Below are 24497 nucleotides of genomic sequence, written 5' to 3'. Positions count from 1 at the left end.
GATAATAAAAAAAACCGATACAGATAATTTCCGATATTACATTTTAACGCATATATCGGCCGATGATATCGGCAGGCCGATTTAATCGGACATCTCTAGTTGTGATGCTAAAAAATATTGACGTAATCATAGTAGTATCGACTAGATACGCTCTTGTACTTGGTATCATTACAGTGGATGTCAGGTGTAGATCCACCCATGGCATTTGTTTACATTGTGACGGTGGTGAGCTATTGTATCCTCCTACGGTGTGTAGTGAAGCATGTTTAGCTATTCCTCGTCCTCCAGTGATAATGATACTTGTAAGAAACTTACTTTATTTGTCGCCATGGAGACCAGGATTAGTGATTTAGAAGTATCTAAAACACTGTGGATGGATGTTAGCTGCATGTGTTAAAGCAGCTCTTCCTGAGGGTGTTTCAGTGTTATAACTTCACCTTTATCTTGACTTTTTACACCAACATTCTCCCTTTTCTGTCTACACACTGTGTCTGCTTGTAAGTACTCTGTGTGTGTGCGCTGCCCAACATGCTCCTCTGCTTTTCTGTCTACACACTGTGTCTGCTTGTAAGTACTCTGTGTGTGTGCGCTGCCCAACATGCTCCTCTGCTCCTAAAGGCAGCAATGTCACCACGTGACTTGGACGATGTAGTTGAATAGCCCTGGTGTATAGTGCGAGTCCTGACCAGGGTCTAGGTGGACTGGGGTGTATTCCAGCTGATAGGCAGGGTAATTGTTACCCCGGAGAAGAAGAAGCATTGACACTACCTAAACATGCATGTGACCATGCCAGCACGGGAGAACATGCAAAGGCCACACCCAGATGTTCCACTGGAGATTGACATTGGGTTAGGCACAAAGTCACTTTACCAGCCTTGCAGAACCTTCCTTGGTCTTCTTCAGACAAGTGGATCTGCAGCGCTGATGGGATCCAGAGAGAAGCAGACATTTGGCTGTAGGCGCACACCCTCCAGCTGCTCAAAGAGGAGCGTGAAGGATGGCCGTCGTGCAGCTTCTTCATGCCAACACTGAGCCATGAGCATCTGCAGCTGTGGTCACATTAAAAAAGGGTGTAATATGAGACGGCCATAAAAGGCATGACATGATGTTCCTTACCTCAGGCAGGCAAAGTTTGGGACAAGGCAAGCGCCGCCGTCGCTCTAACAGACCTATGAGCACCATCGGCGTCATCTGCTCAGGGGCCAGCCCTGATATCTTACGGAATGTCTGCAGACAACATGGCGTCACACACACACACACACACACACACATTTGGGTGTGACAACGTACCACCGGGGGGCTCTGGCTGGGGTCACAGCGGGTTAGAATCTCATAGAGCGTCACACCAAAAGACCAAACGTCGGAGGCGAAGGAGAATCTGCTCTCTCTCAGGCACTCCAGCGCATACCTGAAAAAGGTGCATGTTTGAGGGCAAATATAGAGCGCTTTGCTTCATGCCAATGACTTTTAAAAGTGTGTGTGCAGCCTGAGGACGACTTTTATACCACATTATTATGTTGGACACCTTTTAAGGAGGCTCAGGAGTTCTTTCACGAGTATTTGGACTTCATATAGAACACATTTTTACATCACTAAATGGCTAATATGTTCATTAAGTCATTCATCCATCCATCCATACATTTTCTACAGCTTGTCCCTCTTGAGGGGGTGCTGGAGCCTATCCCAGCTGCACTCGGGGTACACCCTGGAGAAGTTTCTGCTACGCCGCTCCCAGTCTGTGGAACGCTCTCCCTGGCCACCTGAGGGCACCACAGACTGTGGATGCTTTTAAAAAAGGCTTAAAACCCCTTTATTTTTTAGATATATGTGTGCTAGTTCTAGCTATTAGGCTGTTCTACTTTTTATATTTTTTTGTACTATTTATTTTACTTGTTGGGGGCAGCTATTGGTGGTTCTAGCGTTGTTGTTGTTTTGTTTGTTTTTTAAATGCACTGCAGCACTTTGAGGTTGTTTGCTCAATGTAAAGTGCTTTTACAAATAAAATCTATTATTATTATTATTAGTAAGTTGCCACCTCATGGCAGGGCCAACACAGGATTAGACTAGTCAAAGATCCTCTATATCAGACCTGGGCAAATTAAGGCCCGGGGGCCACATGCGGCCCGTTGAGCTTTCCCATCTGGCCCGCCGGACATTCTCAAATAATTGTTTTAGATCTTTAAGATGGAAACTGTAGCTGCCATTATGCAGTCATGTTTTCAAATGACCGTAAGTCTTTAACTATACAAAGTATTTTAATGGTTGGAATCTGCGCTTATGGATGATATACGAGTTACTATGGTAATAAAGTTAGTTACTATGGTCATCTAATTAGTTACTATGATCATCTACGTCACAGCAGCTCAGACGAGGCACCAAGCAGTGTGGGCGGGAAGACTTTCCACAGACGTGGAAGGAGATTTTCACAACAAAGTTCTAAAGCTTAGTGATATATAGAATGGAATAGAATAGAATAGAAAGTACTTCATCGATCCCTGGGGGAAATTCAGCAAATATCAGATATATCAAATTGTAGGTGGGTTTATTCTGTACCCTTTGCATTCATATTTCACTGTTTGTTGCGTTTCACTTGATTGTAAAATATGTCGATCGAAAGGGGGTGTGACGTTCATAATTTGTCAATATTCAGTGTTTATCGTTCATAGAAAAATGTAAAAATTCCATTACGTTTTTTAGGGCGGTCCGTCATAACGTTTTTAAGCATTCAATCAGACATTATTGTGAGGTTTTGTATTAGTGTTCCTAAAAATAGATATACCGGCCCCCAGACACATTTTTTTCCCTAAATGTGGCCCCTGAGTCAAAATAATTGGCCAGGCCTGTTCTATATGCTGAGTGCTCTGCTCTTCTTTATGGCCGACTGCAAAAACATTAGTGGACAGATGTGTTTCTTGAACCTTTTGAACACAGGCTAGTTTTTACCTTCTTGTCTCACTCTAGTAGAGAAAGCGTTGAAAGTAAAACAAATAAATATATGACCTACTTAAAATCAATGTATTGTATTGGTTTTAAAATGAAAAACTATTATAATAGCCCTAGCATCCTTTTTATTTTTCAGTGTGCGGCCCTCAGTGGAAACAGTTTGAACACCCCTCTTTTATATGAACAAGAGTCCTGGACTGTGAGGTAAAAAAAGGTAACATTGAATTGAACAGCCCTGCTTTAGGCTTGATTAGCCTATTTTTCAAAGCTGGCAACACAAGATTTTTCGGGCATTTTTTGGGCACAGAAGCTTACCAGAACACAGGACTGTCACCATCCTCGCGCACGCAGTAGTAAGTGTCGTCCTCAGAGATGTACTTGGAGAGGCCGAAGTCTCCGATCTTTACCAAACTGTTGCACTTGACTAGAATATTGCGGGCGGCGAGGTCCCGATGGATGTATCGCTGCAAGTGCAAGTACTCCATCCCCTGAGAACATCATCAACAAAAGAGTGCGTGATCGTCACTGACAAGAAGTGAAAGAATTGGCCGTGACAAATTGAAAGTTGCTGACCTGGCAGATCTGCTTAGCAAAGAGCACACACTGAGATGTGCTGTGTTCACCCTTTTGAAGGAACTTATCCAGACTACCCAGAGTCAGGTACTCCATTATTAGGTGCACCACTCGTCCTCCTGGTGGTGGCAAACAAGTTAGCATCTTTAGCACATCCTTCTTAAAGGCAACAATGACAAATACATAAACCATGTGAGCCTAGCAGCTCAGTTTTTATTGTTACATTCTTGAGGCCCTCAGCCTCACATGACTTGCTTGGAGTCTTTTCAAGGAGGGCCATTACGCCAATGCTTCTGGTGACTTTCTCAAAACAAACCTAGCTTTTAGTTTTTCCTTACATTTGTTAATGTTCCAGTCATAGTTGAAATATACGGAGCCCCTAAAGCAGGGGTCACCAACGCGGGCACCGGGTAGCCCGTAAGGACCAGATGAGTAGCCCGCTGGCCTGTTCTAAAAATAGCTCAAATAGCAGCACTTACCAGTGAGCTGCCTCTATTTTTTAAATTGTATTCATTTACTAGCAAGCTGGTCTCGCTTTGCCCGACATTTTTAATTCTAAGAGAGACAAAACTCAAATAGAATTTGAAAATCCAAGAAAATATTTTAAAGACTTGGTATTCACTTGTTTAAATAAATTCATTAATTTTTTTACTTTGCTTCTTATAACTTTCAGAAAGACAATTTTAGAGAAAAAATACAACCTTAAAAATGATTTTAGGATTTTTAAACACATATACCTTTTTACCTTTTAAATTCCTTCCTCTTCTTTCCTGACAATTTAAATCAATGTTCAAGTACATTTATTTTTTTTACTGTAAAGAATAATAAATACATTTTAATTTAATTCTTCATTTTAGCTTCTGTTTTTTCGACAAAGAATATTTGTGAAATATTTCTTCAAACTTATTATGATTAAAATTCAAAAAAATTATTCTGGCAAATCTAGAAAATCTGTAGAATCAAATTTAAATCTTATTTCAAAGTCTTTTGAATTTCTTTTAAAAATTTTGTTCTGGAAAATCTAGAAGAAATAATGATTTGTCTTTGTTAGAAATAATAAATGATAAATGGGTTATACTTGTATAGCGCTTTTCTACCTTCAAGGTACTCAAAGCGCTTTGACAGTATTTCCACATTCACCCATTCACACACACATTCACACACTGATGGAGGGAGCTGCCATGCAAGGCGCTAACCAGCAGCCATCAGGAGCAAGGGTGAAGTGTCTTGCCCAAGGACACAACGGACGTGACTAGGATGGTAGAAGGTGGGGATTGAACCCCAGTAACCAGCAACCCTCCGATTGCTGGCACGGCCACTCTACCAACTTCGCCACGCCGTCCCTTGTTGGAAAATATAGCTTGGTCCAATTTGTTATATATTCTAACAAAGTGCAGATTGGATTTTAACCTTTTTAAAACATGTCATTAAAATTCTAAAATTAATCTTAATCAGGAAAAATGACTAATGATGTTTCATAAATTCTTTTTTACATTTTTTCAAAAAGATTCGAATTAGCTAGTTTTTCTCTTTTTTTCGGTTGAATTTTGAATTTTAAAGAGTCGAAATGGAAGATAGACTATGTTTCAAAATTTAATTGTCATTTTTTGTGTGTTTTCTCCTCTTTTAAACCGTTCAATTAAGTGTAAATATCATTAATTATTAATAATAACATAGAGTTAAAGGTCAATTGAGCAAATTGGCTATTTCTGGCAATTTATTGAAGTGTGTATCAAACTGGTAGCCCTTCGCATTAATCACTACCCAAGAAGTAGCTCTTGCTTTCAAAAAGGTTGGTGACTCGTGCCCTAAAGGGACATGGAGGGGAAAAATTGTACTTTTTGCGAGATCTCGCAAAAGGCTTTTTTCCTATGTCAGTGAACCGGAAGTAATGGAGGAGCCTACCCATCATCCGTGGAGAAGTTTATTGATTTCTATTTTAGTATCGGCCTAACATACAAAGACATTGTCAGAATAATTGTATATAAGTTATCACGCAACTTGTCTGCTATGAGTTCAGGTTGCCCTGCGCGAAGACAAAAGCTGTCTTTGATCTTATCAAGCAAACGGCGGACGGCTTGTAAACCTCCACTGTGTGCGATGGAATGCGCCGTGGAGGTGTCGGTTTCTTTGATCTATTGGACTGCCACAGGAAGGACCCGAAATCTACGAGCAGAGAGGAGGCAAACCTGACACCGCTCCAAGCACCTTTTTGTTTAAACTGTTTATGACCCCTCCCCTTAGAAGCAGCTGCAACTATGTAATCAGGAAATGCCCAAATAAATGAGGAGGGAGGAGCTTGTTCCTCAGAGCGGTGGGGTGACACTGTACGAGAGTACAGGTCCACACGCGCTCTCCTCATGAGCTAAATTGAAGCCTGTCCCTGTTTGATTCCTTGCTTCTTGTCTTGTTAAATAGATAGTTCGATGTTTGAACCTGACAGACATCAGATCATATTATGGTCCCACAACAGAGCACAGGTGATGGGTAGGCATGCTCCCGCTTCTCCATCGCTGTGGCTGTTTTACTTCCGCAAAAAAGTATTGCGAGATCTCGCAAAACATCCACGTCCCTTTAGGGGATTCTGACCTTTTCGCAAGGACTCACCTATTTCTGTCCGTCCTTTGTACTTGACAATGTTTTGGTGATCAAGCGACTTCAGGATGTTGATCTCCTTCAGCCAACCCTTGGACAGGTGAGCGTTCTCCTGCTTTAAAGCCTTGACGGCCAGCAGCTCTCCTTCCCCGTCGTTGGCTGGGTCGTACATGTACAGGCTCACCTTTCCAAAATTACCCTACAGACGGAGCCCGTGAGCCGAGGGGGTGGAAGAACAAAAAAGAGGAGTTGACAGTAAAACGCACCTTTCCTAACTCCCCTTTGAATTTCAGGAAACGTTTTTGGAAGAAGGTGTCTTGGGCCTTAGAGGGGGTTCCACTGTGGGTTGTATCAGGATCTGTGCAGAGGAGTGGAAATGATTAAATGCACCCAAAAAGGTGATAATCATTTAAAGAGCGACTTAAGGGCACACTTGTGTTCATGATGTCGATGAGGTCTCGGAGCAGGGAGCAGAAGGAAGGTCTGTCTGAGGGCTGCTGGGTCAGACATCTGCTGATGAAGCCCGCCAGCAGGGGGGAGGAGGGTAAGGACCATCCTGGCTGCTGGTAGAACTCCTCCTGTGGACGCAGGTCAGTCATGACAGGGTTGATGAATGCAGGCCCATGCAGCCCACCTCACGCGACGTGTCACCGCTGAAGGGAAGATCGCCGTCGTTAAAGATCTCCATCAGGGTCATCCCGAAGCCCCACTGGTCGGCCCCGGGGCCCACGGGCGTGTCCCCCCCGACGCACTCGGGAGCCATCCAGGGAATACGCTCAAGTCGCTCTGCAATGGAGGAGGGTCGGATGAATGAGCAAACTAGAAAAGGACCCCATTTCCTGATGGTACAGAATCCTAAGAAAAATTCTGAATCCAAAAGGTGATCTGTAATGTCATCACTTGCTCTTAATCACATTTCTGACATTTCCTGAAAGTTGACTCAAAATCCACCCATAACCTTCTGAGCAGTCATGGATGTATTACAGTAGTATGGTGGATTTGGTGAAGAGCCACCAGTTATCAGCGCTGATTTATGGCATTTTGACGTGTAACTGTAACTACAACATAACTACATCAGTAGATACAATGTATACCAGGGGTCAGCAACCTTTTTGAAAGCAAGAGCTACTTCTTGGGTAGTGATTAATGCGAAGGGCTACCAGTTTGATACACACTTCAATAAATTGCCAGAAATAGCCAATTTGCTCAATTTACCTTTAACTCTATGTTATAATTAATAATGAATGATATTTACAGATAATTGAACGGTTTAAAAGTGGAGAAAACACGAAAAAAATGACAATGAAATTTTGAAACATAGTTTATCTTCAATTTCGACTCTTTAAAATTCAAAATTCAACCGGAAAAAAGAAGAGAAAAACTAGCTAATTCGAATCTTTTTGAAAAAATTAAAAAAATAATTTATGGAACATCATTAGTAATTGATCCTGATTAAGATTAATTTTAAAATTTTGATGACATGTTTTAAATAGGTTAAAATCCAATCTGCACTTTGTTAGAATATATAACAAATTGGACGAAGCTATATTTCTAACAAAGACAAATCATTATTTCTTCTAGATTTTCCAGAACAAACATTTTAAAAGAAATTCAAAAGACTTTGAAACAAGATTTAAATTTGATTCTACAGATTTTCTAGATTTGCCAGAATAATTTTTTTGAATTTTAATCATAATAAGTTTGAAGAAATATTTCACAAATATTCTTCATTGAAAAAACAGAAGCTAAAATGAAGAATTAAATTAAAATGTATTTATTATTCTTTACAATAAAAAAAATAAATTTACTTGAACATTGATTTAAATTGTCAGGAAAGAAGAGGAAGGAATTTAAAAGGTAAAAAGGTATATGTGTTTAAAAGTCCTAAAATCATTTTAAGGTTGTATTTTTTCTCTGAAATTGTCTTTCTGAAAGTTATAAGAAGCAAAGTAAAAAAATGTATGAATTTATTTAAACAAGTGAAGACCAAGTCTGTAAAATATTTTCTTGGATTTTCAAATTCTATTTGAGTTTTGTCTCTCTTAGAATTAAAAATTTCGGGCAAATTGCTAGTAAATAAATACAATTTAAAAAATAGAGGCAGCTCTCTGGTAAGTGCTGCTATTTGAGCTATTTTTAGAACAGGCCAGCGGCTACTCATCTGGTCCTTACGGGCTACCTGGTGCCCGCGGGCACCGCGTTGGTGACCCCTGATGTATACACATATGGTACCATTTAATATATATATATATATATAAATATATATATATATATATATATATATATATATATATATATATATATATATATATTTAATGTAAACAAATCAGGGTTGTCCCCATACCAATATTTTGGTACTGGTACCAAAATGTATTTCGATACTTTTCTAAAAATGTCATTATTGTCTTTATTTGAACAACAAATGTTAGTGTACATGAAACATATGTTCATTATTGTCATTTAGTCCTTAAATAAAATGTTGAACATACTAGACAACTTGTCTTTTAGTAGTAAGTAAACAAACAAAGACTCCTAATTAGTCTGCAGTAACATATTGTGTCATTTATACACCTATTATTTTGTACACATTATGAGGGACAAGCTGTAAAAAATGATTATTAATCTACTTGTTCATTTACTGTTAATATCTGCTTATTTTCAGTTTTAACATGTTCTATCTACACTTCTGTTCAAATGTAATAATCACTTATTCTTCTCTTCTTTGATACTTGACATTAGTTTTGGATGATACCACAAATTTAGGTATGGATGTGATACCAAGTAGTTACAGGATCATACATTGGTCATATTCAAAGTCCTCATGTGTCCAGGGACATATTTCAAGACTTTATAAACATAATATGAATATTAAAATAAGGAAAAAAGATGTTGTGATGCTAAAAAACATTGATGTAATCATAGTAGTATCGACTAGATACGCTCTTGTACTTGGTATCATTACAGTGGATGTCAGGTGTAGATCCACCCTTGGTGTTTGTTTACATTGTGACGGCGGTGAGCTATTGTATCCTCCTACGTTGTGTAGTGAAGCATGTTTAGCTATTGGGGCGGCATGGCGTAGTGGGTTGAGCGGCCTTGCCAGAAACCTGAGGGTTGCAGGTTCGCTCCCCGCCTCTTACCATCCAAAAATCGCTGCCGTTGTGTCCTTGGGCAGGACACTTCACCCTTGCCCCCGGTGCCGCTCACACCGGAGAATGAATGATGAATGAATGAGTTGTAAAAATGAATGATGGGTTCTCACTTCTCTGTGAAGCGCTTTGAGTGTCTAGAAAAGCGCTATATAAATCTAATCCATTATTATTATTATTATTATTATTATTCCTCGTCCTCCAGTGATAATGGTACTTGTAAGAAACTTACTTTATTTGTCGCCAGGATTAGTGATTTAGAAGTAGCTAAAACACTGTGGATGGATGTTAGCTGCATGTGTTAAAGCAGCTCTTCCTGAGGGTGTTTCAGTGTTATAACTTCACCTTTATCTTGACTTTCTACACCAAAATGCATCCATTCTCCCTTTTCTGTCTACACACTGTGTCTGCTTGTAAGTACTCTGTGTGTGTGCGCTGCCCAACATGCTCCTCTGCTTTTCTGTCTACACACTGTGTCTGCTTGTAAGTACTCTGTGTGTGTGCGCTGCCCAACATGCTCCTCTGCTCCTAAAACCAGCAATGTCATGACGTGATGGCGCGCCGTCATGCCCATTGGGAAGCGGTACTTTTCAAACAGAGTAAGAATATCAGAGTAAGAAGTTGTCAAATATGATACAACAGCATCTTTTCAATCAACACTCGCCTTCTTTGCACTTTAGGCAAATATAATGAGAGCATTGATGTTGTTTTAAGTATAAGAACTGACCTTCTCTGGAAAGCAAATGGAGGGCAATTCCTGGGTCACTCAGCTTGACAAGAGGGGATGCACCTTGCTCCAGACCCGGTCTTGCCACAAGGATGTTCCTGGCACAAACGTTTCCATGAACCCGACCCTGAGCCGCCTACAACAATGCTGGAGTTAGCCATCAATATAAAAGCAGCCATTGAGACAAGTCTGCAAACACTGAAGCCGTTTTCAATCACTGCAGTAATCTCATTATGAGACTTGCTGGGAAGAAACAAGCTCTTCCAAGAGTTCACTTAGCTGTGATTACAGAGACTTGCCTTGACCTGAAGGCCACTTACCAGATAATTCAGGGCGCTGGCCAGCTGTTTGGCAGCAATACATTTCCAGCGAGGAGTCACTTTGCCTTTCTGTCTGCGAAGGAAAACATCCAAGGGCCCAAATTCCACAAACTCCTCCACCATGATGTCTGCAACAGAAAATAATTCATCATGTCATCAATTGTCTCTGTGTCAAAATCATATTTAAGACCTTTTATGAGATTGTAGGACATTTTAAGGCCTTAAATTCAAATGATTGGATTTAAGACTTTTTAAAACTTTTTAAGACCCTGGGATACCCTGGCTTCAAATGTGGCTGGTCTGCTGATCACTCTGCCATGTGTTGTTTCTTAAATTTTTGCAATTGACCAGTAGGGTCTAAAAGATCGACTGGTCGATTGCATTTGACGGGTTGGTGACTAATCTCGACCATTGATTCTCAAACTGTGGTACTTGTAACCAGGCTCCATCAAATGGTACATCAAAGAATCACTTCAAGAACAATGATTTATTTTTATATTTTTAAACACAGTGATTCTGTTCAAACTATGCTACTGTATTTTAATGTTGTCATCATGGTGGTACTTAATGAATACTTAGGTCTACTACACTACTGTATTTTAATGTTGTCATGATGGTGGTACTTAATGAATACTTAGGTCTACTACACTACTGTATTTAATGTTGTCATGATGGTGGTACTTAATGAATACTTAGGTCTACTACACTACTGTATTTAATGTTGTCATTATGGTGGTACTTAATGAATACTTAGGTCTACTACACTACTGTATTTAATGTTGTCATTATGGTGGTACTTAATGAATACTTAGGTCTACTACACTACTGTATTTAATGTTGTCATGATGGTGGTACTTAATGAATACTTAGGTCTACTACACTACTGTATTTAATGTTGTCATTATGGTGGTACTTAATGAATACTTAGGTCTACTACACTACTGTATTTAATGTTGTCATTATGGTGGTACTTAATGAATACTTAGGTCTACTACACTACTGTATTTAATGTTGTCATTATGGTGGTACTTAATGAATACTTAGGTCTACTACACTACTGTATTTAATGTTGTCATCATGGTGGTACTTAATGAATACTTAGGTCTACTACACTACTGTATTTAATGTTGTCATGATGGTGGTACTTAATGAATACTTAGGTCTACTACACTACTGTATTTAATGTTGTCATGATGGTGGTACTTAATGAATACTTAGGTCTACTACACTACTGTATTTAATGTTGTCATTATGGTGGTACTTAATGAATACTTAGGTCTACTACACTACTGTATTTAATGTTGTCATTATGGTGGTACTTAATGAATACTTAGGTCTACTACACTACTGTATTTAATGTTGTCATTATGGTGGTACTTAATGAATACTTAGGTCTACTACACTACTGTATTTAATGTTGTCATTATGGTGGTACTTAATGAATACTTAGGTCTACTACACTACTGTATTTAATGATGTCATCATGATGGTACTTGAAGAGTCAAGTGTTTTCTGAGGCGGTACTTGGTGAAAAAAGTTTGAGAACCACTGATCTAGACCACAAGAAGTGTTTAAAATGTAGATTAAAATCATCATAGGTCCCCTTTAAGTGATGAGTGTGTGTGTGTGTGTGTGTGTGTGTGTGTGTGTGTGTGTGTGTGTGTGTGTGTGTGTGTGTGTGTGTGTGTGTGTGTGTGTGTGTGTGTGTGTGTGTGTGTGTGTGTGTGTGTGTGTGTGTGTGTGTGTGTGTGTGTGTGCGTGCTCTCACTTTCAGATCCATTGACAGACAAGCCGTACATTAGGACCAGGTGACGGTGAGACATTTGGCTCAAGAAGCTGGCCGTTTCAAAGAAAGCCTGAAAGGTGGACAGCAAGTAGTTGTAGTTGTAGTTTATGTTTAGGAGACAACATCAGTGTCATGGCCGCTTACAAATCTGATTTCTTCATGGCTTTGTTCCAGAACCTTCAGCACCACTCGCACAGCTTGCCGTCCATCCCCGCTCACCTCGTCCTCTACATCTTCTTCTACTCCTCCCCCGACTTGCAGCTGTCCCGAGTAGATCTTGGTTCTGGTCCCATAACCCATATGAGGTCCCTGCCCGTAAAGCCCACACCTGGCAGCTCAGACACATACCACAGCAGAAGCATAAAAGCAGTGGAGTGGTTGTCCTCACCTGAATGATATCTTTGTACTTGATCTGGATGCACAGCTCTAACGTCTTTGGGGCCAGAGAGCGCACATCTGGACTGTGGTCCACATTGTGTCTTTTCACCAGGAGGTTGGACAACTCTACAGCATACCAGTCCTCACAGGTTAGATGGCACCAAGACAAAACTACAAACCTCCAAAGTGGTGAAGTTGTCATGTTGTGTAAATGGTAAATAAAAAGAGAATACAACAAATCCTTTTCTACTTATATTCAATTGAATAGACTGCAAAGACAAGATATTTCATGTTCACACTCGGAAACTTTGTTATTTTTTGCAAATAATCATGAACTTAGGCATTTTTCCCAGTGTGTTACATGGCCTTTCCTTTTAACAACACTCAGTAAAGGTTTGGGAAGTGAGGAGACACATTTTTGAAGTGGAATTCTTTCCCATTCTTGCTTGATGTACAGCTTAAGTTGTTCAACAGTCTCCCTTCTCATATTTTAGCTGCCACACATTTGCAATGTCTGGACTACAGGCAGGCCAGTCTAGTACCCACACTCTTTTAATATGAAGCCACGTTGATGTAACACGTGGCTTGGCATTGTCTTGCTGAAATAAGCAGGGGCGTCCATTATAACAATGCTTGGATGGCAACATATGTTGCTCCAAAAGCTGTATGTACCTTTCAGCATTAATGGTGCCTTCACAGATGTGTAAGTTACCCATGTCTTGGCCACTAATACACCCCCATACCATCACACATGCTGCCTTTTACACTTTCACCCTAAAACAATCCAGATGGTTCTTTTCCTCTTTGGTCCACAGTTTCCAAAAAACAAAATGAAATGTGGACTCGTCAGACCGCAGAACACTTTTCCACTTTGCATCAGTCCATCTTAGATGAGCTCGGGCCCAGCGAAGCGTTTCTGGGTGTTGTTGATAAATGGCTTTGGCTTTGCATAGTAGAGTTTTAACTTGCACTTACAGATGTAGTGACCAACTGTAGTTACTGACAGTGGTTTTATGAAGTGTTCCTGAGCCCATGTGGTGATATCCTTTACACACTGATGTGGCTTTTTGATGCAGTACCGCTTGAGGGATCCAAGGTGTGTAATATCATGGCTTACGTGCAGTGATTTCTCCAGATTTTCTGAACCTTTTGATGATATTACGGAGCGTAGATGGTGAAATCCCTAAATTCCTTGTCGAGAAATGTTGTTCTTAAACAATTTGCTCAGGCATTTGTTGACAAAGTGGTGACCCTCGCCCCGTCCTTGTTTGTGAATGACTGAGCATTTCATGGAAGCTGCTTTTATACCCAATCATGGCACCCACCTGTTCCCAATTAGCCTGTTCACCTGTGGGATGTTCCAAATAAGTCTTTGATGAGCATTCCTCAACTTTATCACTCTTTTTTGCCACTTGTGCCAGCTTTTTTGAAACATGTTGCAAGCATCAAATTCCAAATGAGCTAATATTTGCAAACAATAACACCATTTTCCAGTGTGAACATGAAATATCTTGTCTTTGCAGTCTGTTCAATTGAATATAAGTTGAAAAGGATTTGTTGTATTCTCTTTTTATTTACCATTTACACAACCTGACAACTTCACTACTTTTGGCTTTTGTAGTAACAAACTGGTTGTCTAGAAATAGAAGCGCAAGCGATCGAAGGACTAACCTCCTTGGCAGGGCAGGCAGCATTTTTTCACGCCGTAGCTCTCCATGCCGCATTTGAGTATGAAGTTCTTGAGGGTGTCTATGAGCTCCTTCACACTGGAGAACTCCTGGTCCCAGCCATCCAGGGAGAAACTGGAAGCCTTGTGCTGGATACAGAACTGCTTGTGGCTTGGCGTGCATCTATTCTGTGGTTCATATTGGAGCTACAAAACAACCACAATGAGTTTGGCCTATAAGACTTAAATGGACTTTTTAACGATGTTCTAACAGTAGTACTTAAGAGGGTTTTGAGATAAGTTATTGTTATGCTTTAAGTTGCAAGCAAAAAATGGAGCAACAAGCATCCCTGCCTTTAGTTGGTGTAGCAAATGGAACTTTGATTTCCATAACACCCAACCAAAACATCCAGTCTTACTGGCTAGCATTAGCTCATAGCTAGGGTTCCACATCACTTTGTTTTTCCAACCATGGGAAGGACGAAAGTGAATGTGAAGACGAAGAAGGTGATGATAGTCATTGAATTAAATAAGAAATCATCCCCGAAAAAAATGACTTGGCGACGCAATTTGAGCGTATAACTGCTAGTCTGCACCACAATGAAGCAGAATGAGTCACGTCAGACAATGCTGCTAAAATATCTAAAGAGCAGACATTTATCCATGAAAATATAGAAAAGCTGCTGATGGTGTGCTTGACGGAGAAGCAGCACAAAGGAAATGCAGTAAAAATGTCCACTCTCCAAGGTAAATGTTGTACATTGTTATTACTTTACTTCATAATACTGTAGTTGTTAGTACTATATTTTACTGTATTGTTTTCTACAATATTTTTAATCAACAAATTATTTTCCATTTTTAAAAAGGCATTTCACGTGTTAAAATGGTGCTGTTTTGGGTGGGCCGTGCACCAATTAATTAAATTGATTTCAATCTATATATATATATACATACATACATACATACATACATACATACATACATACATACATACATATATATATATATATATATATATATATATATAATTATATATATTGCGCATGCTTTAGAGCCCCTTCGGAATAAAATGTTTGCCTTGATACCTGTGGCGGTGGGGGCGTGGCTATGGGCGTGGTCACCATGACATCGAGTAATTTGCATAATTTACTACATTATTTGATTTTCTCTAAAAAGGCTAAAAAAATGTATACTTACTAATTAATAATAACAGTTTTGTTTTAAACGTCCATCCATCCATTTTACAATATAATTACAACACTTTATGTACATATTTATATACAGATTTGAACAATAAGTTATTCACTGAAATATATTTATTAATTGTGGTTCTTACAAAAAATATATCTTATAAAATATAAAAGCTAAAATGGCTCTGCCCCTTTAATTAGTGCATACTAAATAATTGAACTTTAGCCTACTACTACAAGCATATTATTTACCAGCAACATAAAGTGAAACAGAGGCAGAGGTGTCCTGCCACAGTCAGTAACAAATAAACATAAAACAGTAGTGGTGGTAGATAGACACAGAGCTTCATCAAACATCTGATCCACTGAACAAAGAGCTCCAAAAATCTTGAACTTTAGACTGCCATCAGTTTTACTCCCTACACTTAACCATGTGTTTCCTACTGCCTGCACACTTTGCACCCTTTGTTATATACACATGTTGTGTTTCTAATATAAATACATTTAATAAAGTCAAATACAAATAAGGCAACAAGAGAAGTATCCTACACTTCTCTTTTGTAAAGTAAATGTGAACAGCCGATATGGGCATCTACATCAACTATATGATTTGCCTGAGAAGCTGGACAGGACAAAAAAATTTGTGGTGGACGTAATTCTTTCGTGGTGGGCCGCCACAAATAAATTAATGTGTGGGAAATCCTGTGTAGGTGTTTATTACACTTTGCATTCATAGTTTGCTGTTTGTTACATTTTTGTTGTGTTTTGCTTGATTGTAAAAGATACACAACTATGGAGGAGCTGCTCTGAGAAGTAAAAGATGTTCATATGTTGTTAATATTCACAGTTTTATTGTTCATAGTTAATAATGTAAATGCCACTTTCTTTATTTTCATGTACATTTTGGGTGTCCCATTCAGTAAAAAACTGTAAAATTCCATTCCTCATAACTTTTTTAGAACTCTATGGGACATTGTGACTTTTGGTATTAGTGTTCCTGAAATGTTGATAATAGAGGTAATTATTATTAATATTCATGATCAATAGTGTTATTTCTATACTTCTTGGTATTCTTATTGCTCTATTTGTAGTGTAATAATGTTCATGGCCATTTATGAGTTACAACTATCTACTTCATTAACTTTGCTAAAATGTTTGGTATCATATTTGTATACATCACATTTGCTGATGTTCTGTTGTTGTTGTTTTTTTTACTGTCGAGGAGCTGGTCTGAGAAGTAAAAGATGTTCATATGTTGTTCATATTCACGGTTTTATTGTTCATAGTTAATATTGTAAATCCCACTTTCTTTATTTTCATGTACATTTTGAGTGTCCCATTCAGTAAAAAACTGTAAAATTCCATTCCGTTTTTTTTGAGGTGGTCTGTCACAACTTTTTTAGAACTCTATGGGACATTGGGACTTTTGGTATTAGTGTTCCTGGGAGCCAAACACATACTGTACATCTAAATGTGTATATATCATTTATACACACATACTGTACATCTAAATGTGTATATATCATTTATACACACATTCTGTACATCTAAATGTGTATATATCATTTATACACACATACTGTACATCTAAATGTGTATAGATCAGTTATACACACATACTGTACATCTAAATGATGTGTATATATCATTTATACACACATACTGTACATCTAAATGATGTGTATATATCATTTATACACACATACTGTACATCTAAATGTGTATAGATCAGTTATACACACATACTGTACATCTAAATGATGTGTATATATCATTTATACACACATACTGTACATCTAAATGTCTATATATCATTTATACACACATACTGTACATCTAAATGTGTATATATCATTTATACACACATACTGTACATCTAAATGTCTATATATCATTTATACACACATACTGTACATCTAAATGTGTATATATCATTTATACACACATACTGTACATCTAAATGTGTATATATCATTTATACACACATACTGTACATCTAAATGTGTATATATCATTTATACACACATACTGTACATCTAAATGTGTATAGATCATTTATACACACATAGTGTACAGCTAAATGTGTATAGATCATTTATACACACATACTGTACAGCTAAATGTGTATAGATCATTTATACACACATACTGTACAGCTAAATGTGTATATATCATTTATACACACACAGTGTACAGCTAAATGTGTATATATCATTTATACACACATACTGTACATCTAAATGTGTATATATCACTTATACACACATACTGTACATCTAAATGTGTATATATCATTTATACACACATACTGTACATCTAAATGTGTATATATCATTTATACACACATACTGTACAGCTAAATGTGTATATATCATTTATACACACACACTGTACATCTAAATGTGTATATATCATTTATACACACATACTGTACATCTAACTGTGTATATATCATTTATACACACATACACATTGGCCCCCCCAGACAATTTTTTTCTGTCAATGAGTCAAAATATTTGCCCAGCTGTGACTTGTGGCGTGGGCAAACAGTTAATTAGTGTTAATAAAGCTAAGTGGGAGAAGTATGTCTTATAAAAAGCATCAGTGTTAAGACTAAGAATAGGACAATAAACATTCAATGCACTCTTGTGGTACCTTTGAAACTATTTTAAATGTGTCCCCCCCTATAAAGCGTGCCGTGACTCACCTGGTTCTTGTCGAGCACAGCCAGGATAATTCTGTCATAGAAGAGAAGACTCCAGCGCACAAGACAAGCTCCTTCGCCTGGCGCCTCCTTTCTCAACTTGAGTCGCACAAAGTCATCCCTGGAAACACAACATCTTTCATGAGAGCTTATGTGTGACGGCGTGAGGGGGAAGCAAAACAACTCACTGCATGGGTCCGTGCAGGCCATTAGCTTCACTCAGCAGCACCCTGGGGGGCGCCACGTCATGACAGAGATAGTGGTGGGCGTCCGCAGTCAGCCGGTAGTACCCATCTAGCAGCGAGATGAAGGAGCGGGCCTCCGGGCTGGAGCTCATCTCAACCTCCTACGTGCACATTGACAAAGACACGGCTTAAAAGCCACCTACACACGTTGTAAACACACCAGCAGCACAGCGTGACCTCCAATAGGCGCTCACATGTGCATTGGACTAACAATATTTACGCATCGGTAGAAACTCTGCTTTGGGCCATTTCCTGTTTTATGGTTATCATCACACTTTTGCTGCTAACTGAATGCAATGACATCATTCTCTATGGCTTTTTTTGTGCTTGGCGAAGAGCACCAGTGTTGGCAAAGAGGAAAAAAGTGTGACGGTAACCATCCATCCATCCATTTTCTACCGCTTGTCCCTTTTGGGCTTGCGGGGGGTGCTGAAAGCCTATCTCAGCTGCATTCGGGCGGAAGTAAATAAACATTTGTCATCCATCCTTGAACATTCAGACACTCAGCATTTGGAATTATTGTTGCAAAAATAAAAGAAGTTTGCTTTTAAAACTTGCTTTACATTCATTTTAAAAGACAGCGTGTGGGATATTGTGACGGTAACCATGGAATCAGAAAAAGGAACCAATCAATTTTGGCAATGCCTATAAAAGGCCACTAGGGGACAGAATCAATCTGCCTTCCCCATTATGTGTCTTCAAAAGACTGAGTAGTGTTATTTCATTTGAAGTTATTACACAGTGCCCCTACTTCAAAGGCTAAGTTATTTTACTTTATTACACACTGCAGTGTTTCCCACACATTCATTTATTTGTGGCGGCCCGCCACGAAAGAATTACGTCCGCCACAAATAAAAAATTTTAAAAAACTTTTTTTTTTTTTTTGGTCCTGTCCAGCTTCTCAGGCAAATCATATAGTTGATGTAGATGTAGATGCCCATATCGGCTGTTCACATTTACTTTACAAAAGAGAAGTGTAGGATACTTCTCTTGTTGCCTTATTTGTATTTGACCACTACTGTTTTCTGTTTATTTGTTACTGACTGTGGCAGGACACCTCTGCCTCTGTTTCACTTTATGTTGCTGGTAAATAATATGGTAGTAGTAGTAGGCTAAAGTTAAATTATTTAGTATGCAATAATTAAAGGGGCAGAGCTTTAAGAGACATTTTAGCTTTTATAAGATATATTTTTTGTAAGAACCACAATTAATAAATATATTTCAGTGAATAACTTATTGTTCAAATCTGTATATAAATATGTACATAAAGTGTTGTAATTATATTGTAAAATGGATGGATGGATGGACGTTTAAAACAAAACTGTTATTATTAATTAGTAAGTATACATTTTTTGAGCCTTTTTAGAGAAAATCATATCATTGCAGTAAATTATGCAAATTACTCGATGATGTCATGGTGACCACGCCCATAGCCACGCCCCCACCGCCACAGCTATCTTGGCAGTTTATGGGAAACACTGCACTGGTTATACTTCATTTGAATTAGTTATTTGAATACACAGCGGTTATACTTCAACAGCTACGTAAATGTACTTTATTCGAGTCTATTACACAGTGGTTATACCTCAAATGCTAATTAGCGTTATTTTATTTGAGTCTATTACACAGTGGTTATACCTCAAATGCTAATTAGCGTTATTTTATTTGAGTCTATTACACAGTGGTTATACCTCAAATGCTAATTAGCGTTATTTTATTTGAGTCTATTACACAGTGGTTATACCTCAAATGCTAATTAGCGATATTTTATTTGAGTCTATTACACAGTGGTTATACCTCAAATGCTAATTAGCGATATTTTATTTGAGTCTATTACACAGTGGTTATACCTCAAATGCTAATTAGCGATATTTTATTTGAGTCTATTACACAGTGGTTATACCTCAAATGCTAATTAGCGTTACTTTATTTCAGTTTATTAGACAGTGGTTATACCTCAAATGCTAATTAGCAATATTTTATTTGAGTCTATTACACAGTGGTTATACCTCAAATGCTAATTAGCGATATTTTATTTGAGTCTATTACACAGTGGTTACACCTCAAATGCTAATTAGCGTTACTTTATTTCAGTTTATTAGACAGTGGTTATACCTCAAATGCTGATTAGCGTTATTTTATTTCTGTTTATTACACAGTGGTTATACCTCAAATGCTGATTAGCGTTATTTTATTTGAGTCTATTACACAGTGGTTATACCTCAAATGCTAATTAGCGTTATTTTATTTCAGTTTATTACACAGTGGTTATACTTAATAAGCTAAGTATGAAAGTTTGACCATTTCCTTTGTTGCAGAACAGTTTCATTCTTGGTTCTATGGTTACCATCACACTTTTCTTTATGTGGTGGCATCACTCCACAGTTGTGTTTTGCCTTTTCCTTATTTGGCGAGTCCACCGCAGAAGATCACTATTGACGGAAAAGAGGGGAAGGTGTGATGATAACCATAGAGTCAGAAACCAATTCTGTCATGCGTATAAAAGGTGACAATATTGCTCAGCAAACCCCTCTGTGCTCGCTCACTTGCAAAAATCTGATTACCGTATTATTCAGACTATAAGGCGCACTTAAAATCCTTTCATTTTCTCAAAACTCAACAGTGCGCCTTATAACCCGGTGGGCCTAATGTACGGAATAATTCTGGTTGTGCTTACCGACCTCGAAGCAATTTTATTTGGTACATGGTGTAATGATAAGTGTGACCAGTAGATGGCAGTCACACATAAGAGATACCCTAACCCAATATGACGCCAGTAAACAACACCAAAACGTTAAATGTTCCACTGAAAATAAAGGACATTACACACGACGCTCAAAAATCTGTCAAAATGTTTTTAGTACGACTTTGAAGCCGCACCGCTTGATGGATTGTCAGCCCATTACGTCTACCGTAGTCAGAGATACCAGTATTGTGTGTGTGTGTGTGTGTGTGTGTGTGTGTGTGTGTGGGTAGGTTGAGAGTTCAAACCCTGGCCGAGTCATACCAAAGACTATAAGAATGGGAGCCATTACCTCCCTGCTTGGCACTCAGCATCAAGGGTTGGAATTGGGGGTTAAATCACCAAAATGATTCCAGAGCACGGCCACCGCCGCTGCTCACTGCTCCCCTCATTTCAGGGGGTGGAACAAAGAGATGGGTCAAATGCAGAGGACAAATTTCACCACACCTAGCGTGTGTGTGAAACTTTATAACATATCTGGCGTTTTGTTTCACATTATTATGCAAAACCAACTTCTGCTACCTGCTGATGTGTATTTGGGATCTGCATAAGTCCTGAAAAGTTGCGCATGTCTGCCTTTGTACTCCGTACCAACACCGTAGTTGATAAGTTTCTTCTTTTTCTCTATCTTCTTGTTATGTGACATTCATCCTCCACTGTTGCCATTTCTAATATAAAGTAGTGTAAAGTTCTTACTTATATCTGTCAGTAAACTCACCATGAAAGCACTAAAACATACCGGTGTAGTGACTTGACATTATTCACCCAAGGAACTTTTCTTATTAGAGGGTTCCGGTCGGACGGTTTATCACGGGACACATTTCGGGTGTTGTTGTTGCACTAGTGAGCCACGGATGAGGAGATGCTGCTCTGTTATTGATGGAAGTAAAGTGTGAATGTCATTAAAACAGTTAGCGCCATCTTTTGACACTTCTTCCACTCCCGTCCTTGCACGCTACACCGCTACAACAAAGATGACGCTGTCCAAGTGGAGGCATGTAAATAAGACCCGCCCATCCTGAAGAGACTGTCAGAAAGCGACTTGAAGATGATGTGTAAAACATCATCTATGCAACATTTTGAGCAAAGAACCAGCGTTACATGTTATGTACAGCAGTGTTTTTCAACATTTTTTGAGCCAAGGCACATTTTTTGCTTTGAAAAAACACAAGAGGCACACCACCAGCAGAAATCATTAAAAAACTAAACTCAGTTGACAGTCACAATTGTTGGATATGACTTTAAAGCATAACCATCACTATAGCTCTTGTCTCAAAGTAGGTGTACTGTCACCACCTGTCACATCACACCCTGACTTATTTGGACTTTTTTGCTGTTTTCCTGTGTGTAGTGTTTTACTTCTTGTCTTGCGCTCCTATTTTGGTGGCTTTTTCTCTTTTTTTGGTATTTTCCTGTAGCAGTTTCATGTCTTCCTTTGAGCGATATTTCCCGCATCTACTTTGTTTTAGCAATCAAGAATATTTCACTTGTTTTTAATCCTTCTTTGTGGGGACATTGTTGATTGTCATGTCATGTTCGGATGTACATTGTCTTTGCTCCACAGTAAGTCTTTGCTGTTGTCCAGCATTTTGTTTTTGTAGACTTTGTAGCCAGTTCAGTTTTACTTTCATTCTGCATAGCCTTCCCTAAGCTTCAATGCCTTTTCTTAGGGGCACTCACCTTTTGTTTATTTTTGGTTTAAGCATTAGACACCTTTTTTACCTGCCTCCCGCTGTTTCCGACATCTACAAAGCAATTAGCTACCTGCTGCCACCTACTGATATGGAAGAGTATTACACAGTTACTCTGCCGAGCTCTAGACAGCACCGACACTCAACAACAACACATCATTTGCAGAATATAATTACTGGTTTGCAAAAAATATTTTTAACCCAAATAGGTGAAATTAGATCATCTCCCACGGCACACCAGACTGTATCTCACGGCACACTAGTGTGCCGCGGCAAAAACACTGATGTAGACCACAAGGAAGTCTTTCACATTTAGAAAATAATAATAATAATATGACCCCTTTAATGCGCCTTATAATCCGGTGAGCCTTTTGTATGAAAATAGACCTGAATAGACCCCTCATCGATAATCCCTATGGTCCGGAAAATACGTTAGTTTTATGAAAACTTAGATAGGTCTCACCATGTACTTGTTGTCCTGGGTGCTGATGCAGACGTCAGCCTGAGTGATGGCGAGGTGAATAATGTCCGGGAAATCACAGAAGTGGATCCACTTATCACTCATCTGCCGTAAAAAAAACGAGGTTAGCGAAAAAAGGGATTTTTAAGCCATGATCGGACAAACCGTCTGCTGGTGTGTCCTCCACTGGATCCCCCTGGTGGCAGAGACCATTATTTCACACGCCGCTACGTGGTTATCTTCGTCCGCGTCCTCGTCCTGTCGCAGCCTCCGGAGGCTGGCCGAGAAGGTCTCGCTGCCGAAACCAGGCGCCAAGTACTCCAGGGTGCAGAGGTATTTGCACATGATCTCCTTGGCGTCCAGCTGCCTGCCGTCCATGTTGCGCTGGTAGGCCACGACAAACCTCCCAAACATTCGCCGGATTCGAATTTTTGTCAGGATCCTGTCTTCAGAGATGTGCTTGGCGAAAGATTTTGGGATGCAGGTTTCAAAGCTGAAGAAGAAAATCTGGATTTATTATATTGAATGCAGAAAAGTATATAACAATATTTTTAAAGGGGCAGTACATTACAATGTCAAGTTGATTAGGTACACCTGTACAATCACAAAGTATTAGGAAAGCTAAATTAGACAATATAGTCAGAGAATTACAGTAGTTGTTATTGTTGTGATAGGACAGATTACAACAAATAAAACTGTAAATTAGGCCGAGGAAAAATACACCATGCGGCCCCTGGGCCTTAATTTGCCCAGGTCTGACCTACAGCCTGTTATTTGCGCACTATTGACATGTTATACACCAAAAATGTGGTTGTCTTAAATAGAAACCGAAAGCGGATGAAATATCCACTTCGGTTGGCGACTGTGTCTTTCCGGCACACGCCAGTGACGTACCTCGCCCTAAGCTGACGAAAAAGTAACATCCAGGTCTCATAGCGTTTAGACTGAAGTCACATTTGAAAAGATCAGATTCCAATGTGATTCAGGACTCCCTCCTGAATCTGGTTCCAAAAGATCAGTTTTTAAGCACTTTGGAGCGTTTAGACTGGCAACTTTTTTTTTTTTAGATCTGTGTCACTTTATTTATTTATTTATTTATTTTTCATAAAGAAATACAATCAGGTGTGCTTACGGACTGTATCCCTGCAGACTGTATTGATCTATATCAGGGGTCACCAACCTTTTTGAAAGCAAGAGCTACTTCTTGGGTAGTGATTAATGCGAAGGGCTACCAGTTTGATACACACTTAAATAAATTGCCAGAAATAGCCAATTTGCTCAATTTACCTTTAACTCTATGTTATTATTAATAATTAATGATATTTAC

The 24497-nt window shown here is 38.9% G+C and overlaps 1 protein-coding gene across 1 annotated transcript in view; it reads right to left on the bottom strand.

Annotated features, from left to right (window-relative positions):
* Positions 1–474: 474 nt before the first annotated feature.
* The window catches only part of LOC133657051 (non-receptor tyrosine-protein kinase TYK2-like), a 33122-nt gene continuing 9099 nt past the window's right edge, over positions 475–24497 (bottom strand). Inside the window, 18 exon segments of the mRNA XM_062057934.1 lie at positions 475–1049; positions 1117–1227; positions 1291–1408; positions 3259–3431; positions 3517–3635; positions 6124–6310; positions 6378–6689; positions 6746–6897; positions 9988–10123; positions 10308–10435; positions 12076–12163; positions 12238–12402; positions 12482–12597; positions 14143–14344; positions 18035–18152; positions 18220–18377; positions 23174–23275; positions 23336–23663. Of these exon segments, the coding sequence (XP_061913918.1) occupies positions 900–1049; positions 1117–1227; positions 1291–1408; positions 3259–3431; positions 3517–3635; positions 6124–6310; positions 6378–6689; positions 6746–6897; positions 9988–10123; positions 10308–10435; positions 12076–12163; positions 12238–12402; positions 12482–12597; positions 14143–14344; positions 18035–18152; positions 18220–18377; positions 23174–23275; positions 23336–23663 (2863 nt within the window). The 3' untranslated portion in view covers positions 475–899.

The sequence above is a fragment of the Entelurus aequoreus genome, linkage group LG09 (genome assembly GCF_033978785.1).
Source record: "Entelurus aequoreus isolate RoL-2023_Sb linkage group LG09, RoL_Eaeq_v1.1, whole genome shotgun sequence".
In the NCBI taxonomy this organism is placed as follows: domain Eukaryota; kingdom Metazoa; phylum Chordata; class Actinopteri; order Syngnathiformes; family Syngnathidae; genus Entelurus; species Entelurus aequoreus.
This window is presented reverse-complemented; position numbering and strand designations above follow the sequence as displayed.